This window comes from Poecilia mexicana, unplaced genomic scaffold (genome assembly GCF_051168715.1).
Source record: "Poecilia mexicana isolate PSO_F unplaced genomic scaffold, ASM5116871v1 scaffold_8, whole genome shotgun sequence".
In the NCBI taxonomy this organism is placed as follows: Eukaryota; Metazoa; Chordata; class Actinopteri; order Cyprinodontiformes; family Poeciliidae; genus Poecilia; species Poecilia mexicana.
The window spans coordinates 2,493,229-2,505,090 of NW_028263377.1; the positions used below are offsets into that span (position 1 = coordinate 2,493,229).

At 41.2% G+C, this 11,862-nt stretch overlaps 1 protein-coding gene across 2 annotated transcripts in view; it reads left to right on the forward strand.

Annotated features, from left to right (window-relative positions):
* The window catches only part of pde4ba (phosphodiesterase 4B, cAMP-specific a), a 70,486-nt gene extending 58,855 nt beyond the window's left edge, over positions 1–11,631 (forward strand). For both annotated transcript variants that reach the window (XM_014980307.2, XM_088008017.1), the window contains 8 exons: positions 3,678–3,771; positions 6,523–6,806; positions 6,904–7,068; positions 7,363–7,462; positions 7,570–7,724; positions 7,835–7,957; positions 8,079–8,261; positions 8,354–11,631. In XM_014980307.2, the coding sequence (XP_014835793.1) occupies positions 3,678–3,771; positions 6,523–6,806; positions 6,904–7,068; positions 7,363–7,462; positions 7,570–7,724; positions 7,835–7,957; positions 8,079–8,261; positions 8,354–8,794 (1,545 nt within the window). In that variant the 3' untranslated portion in view covers positions 8,795–11,631. The remainder of the gene's footprint in view (positions 1–3,677; positions 3,772–6,522; positions 6,807–6,903; positions 7,069–7,362; positions 7,463–7,569; positions 7,725–7,834; positions 7,958–8,078; positions 8,262–8,353) is intronic.
* Positions 11,632–11,862: the final 231 nt, after the last annotated feature.

Consider the following 11,862-nt stretch of genomic DNA (forward strand, 5'->3'; position numbering starts at 1 on the left):
ATATTGTGATGGTTTAGGACAGATTGGACCATTTAGCAATTTAAAAAGTTGCTAAATTTCCCTTAATATCATTCGTAAGGTCCTTACGAGACGCCAGAGAATGTGGCAGAGTGCCCAGAGGTTCAGAATCTCACATCAGGCCTTCCCTAACATCCTGTTATAGTGCAAGCAGAGTGGATCCTCTCAGCCTCGTGTCAGGAGAGACTCCGTGCAGGCCTACCTGTCTGCCTGGCTGCCCTGCACAGCGAGCTGTCCGATGAAATCACATCTAAATGTAGGAGCTCAGCGTTATGTGTCCCCCTTTACCCATCCCTCCCGTGCTGGTCAAACTAAAATGCCACAGGCTTCATTCACCTTCCCTGCCTCTGTCACGGCAGCTCTCTGCTGAATCAACCCAGCCATTGTAGGCAGGGACGAAAACCAGGGAGGAACACGGGATTAAAATGCATGGATATTAAACTCAGTCATAAAAGGGCGTGATGAACTGTGACGGAAATTGCACCCAGAGAACTTCCAGTCCCGTCAAAGCTGCGTTTCATTTTCACCACGAGTAAAAAAACCCCACATCCTTACTTTTTTCTTCCACTTAACCTTCTACTAATATGCTGGCATTTCACTTTGTGTCTAATCTATCTACATAATGAGTTTAATCTGATTAAGTAATACTAAAAGAAATTACCATTCTGATGCTATTCTTAATTAATTCGACAGTGCGTCTGTAAAATCTGCACATTACATGGAAGCATCAACTATATTTAAGTGTATAACAGCAACTCTGGTAGGTTTTGTGCATTTGTGCCTACTAATGCATGTTTGCAGCCTCCAGCAAAGCCCAGTTCTCTGACACATTGTGGAGAGACACCCCCTGCTGTTATTTCTGGTTTTCTTATACATTATGTAGTGAGCTATTATATAAAGGGCTGCCTCCTGTTTTTTTTTTTCTTCTTTTCCTTGCAACTACCTCCTCTCTTCTGGTCCTTTCCCTCAGTGGGAGGATAATCTGGAATCCTCTCAGAAAAGCTTTGATCTCCCACTCACGCTCCCCATTTCGAAGAAACAACGTTGGACCTAAAGGCTCCTACGGATCTCTGTTTACAGTTTCCAATTGATTGGTTCTGACGTACAAACGCCATGTTTTCTCTTTGGCAAACCGCCACAGCCTTCCTCTCTGGGGCTCCACAAATAACAGTCTTGACAGAAATTGACAAAAAAGCAAATTCACACCTTGAAATGGAACGCTGGTTCTGATGTAAGAGTGGATTCCAGTCAGGTGGCCCCAGCCTTGTACATTGCAGCACCTGCACCAAGGACAGCTCATTGATTCTCTCAGGAAGGCGGGCAGAGAGATTGATCGCTGCCGGAAAATTGACACATAAGTGGTAAAGAGCCAGGGATTGATGAGGCGGAGGGAGGGAACGGGGCACTCTGGATGCGATGTGTGTGGTTTGTCCTCATGACAGCTCAGCAGCTTCACCACATGAGGAAAAAGGGAAAGCCTCTCCTGCATTTCTCCCCCTCATTTTTTCCATTAAATGAGTAAAAAAAAAAATAGCACTGATGTACTTGTTCTCTTATGCTGTTTCTATGCCGTTGGGGTGTTCTGATAATGAGCCCACACACACACACACTCCTCTCACAGCCAAACACAGAAGCCGTGAGCTGATGTCCCCCAAACTGGGGACGGATGCAATTATCTGCCATCCCTCTGCTCTTTTTCTTCTTTTTCTTATTTTCTCACCTTCTCCGACCAGCCTTCCCACTCCGCTTGTTAAAAATAGCCGTCCACAGACACCCTGTTGGCATCCAATATTATTATGGGATGCAGATAATGAACAGGCTTATGAGGTCTATACAATGACCGCCACACTTGGTTGTCAGGAGACAACAGAGGACTCGAGAAGAGGGGAGGTGAAGAGGAGCGGGCGATAGTGGAGATAATGGCGATTAAAAATACAGTTCACACAGGCTCACATTCCTCAAAACGTGGCTCATTGTTTCACTGTAAAGGAGGAGGGTTTGTTTTAACTTCCTAATTACAATCCCCTTCACTGGATGACTTGATGTAAGTGGCTTTAAAGAGGGAATTAGAAGGGCTGAAAATTGAAAAGGATGTAAATTATTTTTTTGGGGGGGAAAAAAACCGTGGAACTCATATCTGCTTCAAAACTTCATATAAGCTGTAATTAGGGCTCCCCCTCTTCCTATTTCTGTCAAATCATACACTATGAAAAGAGTGTTGCTATGGCTGGCAGATAGTGAGAGGGGAAAAAAGAGATGGAAAAGGGGAGAAAAAAACACAGAAAGATAGCGAAGCTGGAAAAGGAGGGGGAGAGAGAGCTAAAGGGAGAGCAGCGAGGCGAGACAAATCCAGCGGAGGAACCCCCCCTCCAGTCAGATGAACATCGCTGCCTCTCTCCCTCCTCCTCCTGTCTCCATCGCTGTGTTTTTCCCCTCCTCCCTTCCCTGCTTCCTCTCCATTATTCATCAGTGCGCCGAGAGTCCCCAGCTCACGGCTCCAGCTGCTGCTGCTGCCGCTCCAGCCCCGTACAGCTGGATCTTCCTGCCTGTTTTCCAAACGTCTTATCAATCTATTTCCTCTATCTGCAAGCATGGAGACTTGGAAGTGGCCCTTTTCTGCTGAGAGGGAGAGCGAGCCGTCATAAAGCTGCTCTCTTTGCTGTCGAGAAGAGGAGAAGATAGAGGATTGGTTTTTTGGTGCCAAAAAAAATCCTGCTTGACTTCAGTAAATTTTTTCCCCACATTGGATTACAGTTCTGGCTTTGTGTAGGAACCAAACAACGGGGTCCAAAATGCCTGAAGCCAACTACCTGCTGTCGGTGTCTTGGGGTTACATCAAGGTGTGTGGTGTTTAACTACGTATCACGCTGGGGATACCGCACTCATATTGTCCTAGCTCTCTCTGCTCCTTAGTTATCATATTAGTTATTTGCTCTTACTGAAAAAAATGTTCTCATCAGGCGCATTTGTGGAGTTTAATTTTTAATGTTTAGTGTCAGATCTGATAACATTTCCATCTTTTTGGGTAGATGGGGCGCAGACAGAATGGTGTTTTGAGGCTCGGGCTCCATCTTGAGCCCTCTGCAGAGCTGTATCTCTGTTTGTCTGTATGTGTGTGTGCACGCGCATGCATCAACCTGTCATAAACATCTGCTGCTACAGTCCCTGGGTCTCCATGTACCATCAGCTGCACATATTTTCTCGGTCTCTAATGGTTCCAAATGTATGGAGAAAATGTGAAAAAGGACATCAGGGACAACTGTGCAAAATTTCCTCTTGCCTGCATTAAAATTCCTCCACACTGACGCAGTCGACTGGCCGGATAGATTCCTGAAACTGTGAATGTGTTTAATAAAACTTGAAATTGGTACCTGTGGAGGCTTTAAAAGGGGCATTAAAAGCTTCTGGTCCCCTGCTGGTTACTCAAATAATGGTGGTATCATAATTAATTCCTGTGTAAATGGAGGGGAAAATACACAGTGTTCCCCACTGATTGTAGGCTGTAACTGAATGGCATTCTTGACCTGATTAAATTAAACGTGGGGCTGTTGGGTTTTCAAGATATCTTGTAATATAATTTTTTGCCAGGTTTCCCCCAATTTGGAAAGTGACGACATTTTCCTCTCTCTTGCCCTCTCCCCTCCCCTTTTCTCCTGCAGTTTAAGAGAATGTTGAATCGGGAGCTGACGCACCTATCCGAGATGAGTCGGTCTGGGAATCAGGTTTCCGAATTCATCTCCAACACCTTCCTAGGTAAAAAATAAAGTAAAAATCACAAGAATAATCTGTATCCAAAAGTCGCACTAATAGTTTTTGTTAAAGGCATTTATTGTGAGTTGTGTAATTACAATTAAATGTGATAAATCTGCAAGTATTAAGTGGTTCATTTGAACACATTTTCATTTGAACATTTGTGGAGGCTTCATTTTGTTTCCTACATGATGAGCTGTGCAAGTTGTTCTGACTGGCTTCACTGTGGGGGCGTACCAGTAAAAAATACTGCGCCATCAACCTTTCCTCCAATATTTAGAGAACTAGTTAAAATGAATGTGTATATTTCTTAAGGTATTTGGGCAAAAAGAAGCTTAATACTGGTTCATTAGTATCTAAAAGAGGTAAACTGGGAGAAAAATATGAGTTTATTGCTGCATAAATTGCAAATTTTAGTGTTTTTGACACTGCAGCAGAATCAACCAAATGCAAAAGAAAACATTCCATAATAGTTTATTCTGCATATATGAAACATTACAACAACTAGCGTGAGATATAAGGTTCAAGACTAAGAAAATGATTTAAAGGTGCTGTAATATGTGAGGAAAATGGAGGATTCCAAACAAACAAGTGAGGGAGGGAGCTGAGAGCAGACAGAAAAAAGATCTACAGAGGAACCCCCTTCGCTAGCAGTGAGATAAGCTCAGCAGATTGGGTGACTCATTCAGATCTTAATGCTTCTCTGTCACTGGGGACACCTTGTTGTCTCTTTACCCCCCCCCCCCCGCTGACCTGACACGGGAGAAGGTGACCGCTTTGACCGATGTACATGGCAGAAGGTAGAAAAATAGAAGGCATGTGCCCACATTAATGACTAAAGTGGCGCAGCTGGCCTGATGTGTCCTCAGCTGACCAGCAGGACCTTTTAATCCGTCTATTCATGAACACTAACGTCACGTCAGCAGTGCGCCGATGTTTGCTTTCTGTAATTTTTTTAAAAGCACAGATGTGGAAACAGGGAAATTTGATTTTTATCCAGTGTGATTTGCGCTCCATAATTCCTTTAAAGAGCCACCGTAAATCCTTTCAGTTTAATGCTGCCCATCTGCTTTCTTTGTTTATAAAAACAGTGATGTGAAGCTAAGCGCGATTCTCTGGATCAGTTAACAACTTCATTCATTTATTGCACAAACCTATGGAAGACTTCTGGCTGGCAACATGCACACTATTCACGTGTGCCCTTTTTTGCCCCCCGTATCCTGCTGCCCACTCAGGCTAATTCCCTGTGACAGGCCAGCAGCAGAACTCGCCTAGATTAGGAAAAAAGGAAACAACTGTTTAACCTCTGCTCTTAACGGAAAAGGAATTTAATTTTTGCCTCATAGAATTAAAAATAATTTAAACCTTTTATTGAATCCATCAAAACTTACAAACCACACATCACTTTCAGTCTTAAAACACATCGATCAACTGCTTGGACTTTGATGAACTTTTTTGAATATTAATAAAACACATCCTCACTACCTCTTCCACAGAATCCACACTGTATTTTTTTCCTATATCTTGGGGAAAATAGAGAAGCTAGACTGAAAGTGCATCCTTTGTGGACACATTTTGAACCAGATTTTGACATTTAATTGAACAGAACAGCAAAGCAATAGATCACTCACCCATGTGTGTGCAATATGAAGCAGAAATTAATAACAGGCATGAATAAAATCTACTTTACACCTAATGCTTATATGGGTCATGCATCAGCGATGATTATCGCGAGTTGCAATAAATTACAGTATGATATTGCCCTTCTCTTCATTTTCCCACACAGCACGTCAGAGAGCATTTAATCGCGATTCTAAATTACCAGAGAAGAACTGTGAGAAAGGGAAAGACGCAGAGAAAGTCCGAGACAGCAGTGGATGAGAGGGAGAGTGCTTATTTAAATTACAGCTGGTAATTGAATAATCCTCCACAGGGGAAGGCCGATAGGCCAGCAATGAGCTGAGTCGAGGCTTGAAAGACGAGTCCGCGGCTTAAACGAATGCCGATGGCAGGTCCTAGCAGGATTTCTATCAATTCCTCAGTGACTGCAGTGAACACAGCTCAAAAAGGATGTACTGGATCTTTTCAGTGTTTGGAAAATAGTGTTTGGAATCATTTTTTTGGAAATAAAAAAACACAATTAAACACTTCGGTGCCTTTAATAGTTATTATTTGTACCATTTGTTCATTTTATTAGGAACCAAAATAGAGATGTGCCAGTTTCTTTTTCTGTTAATCGTGTCAATTAAAACAACTACAGAAAATTTGTCATTAGAAACATCAGCTTATGGCATTTACTTTAATGCACTTTGTTTTAAGCTAAGTAAAAATCAGACAGTTTAAGGATTTGTGGTTCCATCTTCAGTTCATACCTTTATCAAAGAACGTCAAAAGGAAAAAGGGAAAACCTGACTTGTGCATCTCTAGATCTACTGCAGCTGAATAACATAAACATGGCATGCTACAGGAAGAATGTTGACATGGTTGTTTTACAATGTGTTATGTGCTGCTTTAGCTGTGCTGAGTCCTGGGTTGGATGGTTAAATACTGTAAGGTCAGACAAACTGCAGGTGGACAAAGAGGGCCATGAATGAAGAAAGAGTCAAGGAACCTGATGAATGAACAAGCTGCAGGTGTCGGCTGGATTTTTTTTTTTTTTTTGCTGAGGAGCCTGTGCAGGCCATCTGGAACCTCACACTGCAAAACGAGTCTCCAAATAACACAAGTCGTCCTTTTTTCTGTTTCCTCACACAGATAAACAGAATGAGGTGGAGATCCCTTCGCCGACATCCAAAACGCGAGAGAAGAAGAAACAGCAGAAACAGCAGCTGATGACGCAGATCAGCGGGGTTAAGAAAGTTTCCCACGGATCGTCGCTCTCCAACAGCAGCATATCGCGTTTTGGCGTCAAGACCGACAAAGAGGAGCAGCTGTCCAAGGAGCTGGAGGACCTGAACAAATGGGGTCTAAACATCTTCACGGTTTCAGAATACTCCAACAGCCGACCTCTGACCTGCATCATGTATGCCATATTCCAGGTAAGGACTCTTCCTTTATTGAAACCATACAATGAAGAATAAATCTATCTTATTGTTAATGTTGCTTTATTTAATCCACAATTTGCTACTTTTGCAGGAGCGAGATCTGCTAAAGACATTCAAGATTCCAGCTGATACGTTTGTGGCCTACATGATGACACTAGAGGATCATTATCATGCAGATGTGGCTTACCATAACAGTTTACACGCTGCTGACGTAGCCCAGTCAACGCACATCCTGCTCTCTACTCCTGCCCTGGATGTAAGTCTTTCTGTAAAAGCTATGTATTCTTCTTGAAATTGGCCTCATTTTCAGTTTTTCATGCATGCATTTTAGACAGCTCTCCTGTGCTTGTAGAAGTTGGTGTAATGGAGTCAGGTCTGCATGACCTGGTTTTGCAAAATGATTAAGTCCACTGTGCTCCCTGCCATGCATATAGCACACTCAGCACGGATGAGGCAACACATAGCAAACTTATAGTTGAATGTCTGCTGTTTGCCTCTTAGCCAACTTACTTTAAGAAATACTTAAATTCTGTTTTCCTCTCTGGACTAGGCGGTCTTCACAGATCTTGAGATCCTAGCGGCCATCTTTGCTGCAGCAATTCATGATGTCGATCATCCTGGAGTATCAAACCAATTCCTAATCAATACCAGTAAGTTCAAAATAATACACAAACATTATGGTTTCTCTGACTTGATAATAGATAGACTGAAGCAAAGTTTACTCAATAAACAACCAATTTTTGTATTGAATATGCAGACTCTGAGCTGGCCCTGATGTACAACGATGAGTCTGTGTTGGAGAACCATCATTTGGCTGTGGGCTTCAAGCTGCTACAGGAAGACAACTGTGACATCTTCCAGAACCTCACAAAGAAGCAGAGACAGTCCCTCCGCAAAATGGTCATTGACATGGTAAGATATTTTTACTTGACTGTTGATCTAGGCATGTATGAGGTGACAAAGCTGATTGGTCCATGTCATCGTTATTGCCAAGCTCACCATCTTTATCTTGTGTTTTGCAGGTTTTGGCTACTGACATGTCCAAACACATGAGTCTGTTGGCTGATCTGAAGACTATGGTTGAAACCAAGAAAGTGACCAGCTCTGGAGTGCTGCTGCTAGACAATTACACAGACAGGATACAGGTACATTCAAAATAACAAAATAAAAAAATTAAAAGAAATGCATAGCTCTAGATCATATAGACAACTTGTAAGGTCTCCCAACTATGACTTACGTCCCAACATTTTATGTGTTTATTTCTAGGTGCTGCGAAACATGGTACACTGTGCCGATCTGAGCAACCCCACAAAGTCGTTGGAGCTCTACCGTCAGTGGACTGACCGGATAATGGAGGAGTTCTTCCACCAGGGAGACAGAGAGAGGGAGAGAGGGATGGAGATCAGCCCCATGTGTGATAAGCACACAGCCTCCGTGGAGAAGAGCCAGGTATGCTTTCAAAAATAGAAAATCATACAACTACAAACATATTGTGAATCTAGAGAAAAAAAACCTCTAACACAATTTTTTTTTCCTGTTAGGTGGGTTTTATAGACTACATCGTGCACCCCCTGTGGGAGACCTGGGCCGATTTGGTTCACCCTGACGCTCAGGACATTCTGGACACCTTAGAGGACAACAGAAACTGGTACCAGAGCATGATTCCCCAAAGTCCCTCACCGCCCTTTTACGACCAGGGCACACATGGACACAGTGGAGGCACAGGAGGACAAGGAGGAGGGGAGAAATTTCAATTTGACTTGACATTGGAGGAGGAAGACATGGACGGGATGGAAAAAGACTGTGATGGGGAGGATGAGGAAGGAGAAGAGGAAGAAATAGAGGTGGAGGATAGTCTCGCAAATTCGCGCTCGCCTCCTCCAGACTATTTGGACAGTCAGGCAGAGGAAGAAGATGGCATGATTGAGCCAATGACGGCAATAGAGATTGTGACGCATGAAGCCTCACCCACAGACACATAGGGCTTCCAGCAACAGGCTCTCATGGTGGTTTGAAAGTTTTTTGAAAAGAGGGGGAATACCCTCTTGCAGCTGTGCTTTTAAATAAGCCCACAGAAGCAAGGGCTTAGTTTAGGCCTGCACAGGGGCAACTTGCACTTGGGTGTTTGAAGCCAGACACAGATGGACAGTTTCACAGAGGTGGCTTCAGAGTTCTCAGGAATCATTTGCTGCGAACATTTCAGTCTCAATGGACGAGAAAGGAACTTGAAGGATTTCAGCCAGTTTAGAAATTGGCTCATTTTCTTTTCTGGACTGGCATTATATGGACAATGACACTACTGAGAGAAGTTTTGTACCTTAAGATGTTTTTGTTTTTTTCTACAGATCTTGAAGTAGCATAGAGTAAGATCTACTGATGGAGACACATTTGTATAGCAAGAGAAAGTGTTTACTTATTTCTGTACCATTTGTCAAAGGACTTTTGTGTGCCTTTTTTACAACTGTCTTTATAATAGTTTTTTTATTTATTGAACACACTAGTGTTTGTGAAATGATTTTTTTTCCTTTATGACAAAAAAAAGAGAAAAAACTGTTTTTGTATGGTAAAGAGCAAAGTCTTCCACGTACTGGGCAATAGAGAAATCCAAGCAAATGTTGACAAACAGTTCTTAGACTCATCTACAGTTAATGGGAAAATGTACACCAGAATCACTCAATATGATTTCCATCGGAGCACAGACAGTCTAGACATATGTTCAGATATGGTTCATGTTACAAATTTGATAAGTTGCTTTTTGTATCAGTCAGTGAATGTCAATATTACACATCAACACATCTCTTTCCATACTGCACCTTTTGTTTTTGGTGAGCTGCAAACCATTGAGCTTTCCTTCTGTTTCTTTCTTCCTATAGCTTCAAATTTCTAGGTATTCTTTCAATTTCTATATAGTTTAGGAAAATATTTTAGTCTAGTTTGATCTTTTATGGCATTTTAAGATTTGATAAAAACACTGCATATATGCAAACAATGACGAAACAAATGTCTCCTGACATCCAGCTGCTTGGATCAATGGTAAAATAGGAAAATAAGTTGGCCAAGGACAAAATGCACAACAGTGGTGAGTCTATTTTTAGCTCCCAGGTATGCTCCAGTCCTAATAATCCTGTTAGCTGAAAGAGGTTCAAAACCCAGATCTGTCTGATGTAACGCTCCCCTGCATTTCCTGCAATCAGGACCAGACCAGATGATTAAAGCTGCAATTACAGTAGCCTGTCTAAAACACGCTGATGGACAGAATTCACATGGTTTACACACCCTCCGGGCTCTGGCACGATGACCCTGAAAAGTCAGGACAAGTATTCCTTCCTCGTGATAAAAATCTACTCATTGACGTCAGCTGGCTTCCCGGCAGGGTAGTTGAATTCCACGCAACGCAGCAAAGCTTTGGAACTGCAAAGAAACTAGAAATCACCCTGAAAGCTTCAAAATGGTTTGCACAGCTTCCTACATCTGATCATAATGGGTGTCCTGGCTGCATTAATATCCTTACATAACTTTGATATAGGTTTACTGATACTCAAAGGTACTTAGTTTAATTTCCCAAAAGCATGCTTAAGTGGCAATCATTTGTGTGTGGTATGTATGTTTTATATGGGAGTGTGTTGTCTGTGTGTGTTTAGATCAGGCCTTACAATCCCCAAGTCACTCCATACATTTGCTGTTTGTCGCTATGAGCTCAAGTTGGTCCTTTTTGCTGTTTATAACAGTGTGTATTTATTCTCTACTTTAAGCTTGTAAATAAGAAATACTGGTTTAGTGTAAAATCTATTTTAATTTATATGCACTTGCATTACCTGGAAGTGGTGGTGTCTAATGTGTAGAAGACTCTGGAGTGGAGTCTTTTTTTATATAAATGTATATTGTTTTATATAAATATATCTCTATATAAATATATCTAAGAATATATTCGCACAAAGTTTCGAGTGCCCAGCAGAGCAGCAGCTAAAGAGGCTTGTTGTTGTCATATAAAACCCTTGTAACTACATTTTTTGTTACATAAAAGCTACATTTGTTTTACGTAATTTCAAAAAGATTTTATTGCTAATGATGCACAAACATAAACCAAAAATGTTCTTGAATTTAATAAATATAATAAATTCAACAGAGATTCCTATATTTTATTTTGCCAGTTTCTAGTTAATTATCTTGGGTTGCAAGGCTTTTATTTGACATCAGCAATTTGATAACCAAAAGGCCACATGGAGGACATTTTGAACTTTATAGGCTTGGAGATAGGATACATACAAGTTAGCTAAAGAATACTGAAGCATAGGTATTGCTAAGTTCCAGAGTACACAGATAGCTTAATTTTGTCAGTTTTGACAGCTTAAATAAACCAGGCAGATGTTTGACTGACAAACACAAAGTGATAATTTCTTTCTCCACTCAATGCACTTCACCTAAAGTAGAGGACATCATCAGTAGCATGCTACAGTGTGCCCAGCACTGATTGTTCTGAGTTGACAACAAATCCTGATCTTATGTAATTGACTGTGCTAATGTGTGAACTCTTCTGACCAAACGTGTTAGCGGTTTTGACAGACAAATTTGTCAGTATTAATGTTATCTATGTTCAAGCTTTTTTGGTCCTAGTTGTGTCCAAATGGTTAGCCAGATTTAGCACTATCTGCATGAGAGATGGGTTCTTTTATTTTTTATTGTCCATCTGTTGAAGTCCACCAGTTGTTGGTGGGTTGATAAATGTTTCACACAATGTATGGTATGATATTGTATATTGTGTTTAAAATAAATCTGAAATACTTTTTTATCAAGTGATTAAAAGCAAAGCATGAATATATTTTTTTCTGTGTTGTGTCCTTCCACTAATACATCAACATCTGACCTTTCACATAATTGACTCTTGGAAATATCTTAAAGCCTTTAGATTACAAAAAACAGTTTATCTGTTTAAAAGTTATTCATGTTAATAGTTTATGAACAACTATTAACATGAGCCTGAAAGCCTATGTGCAATAAATTCTTTGAATCTCTTAATACATGTAAAATTATTACTCATATCAGTGATTAT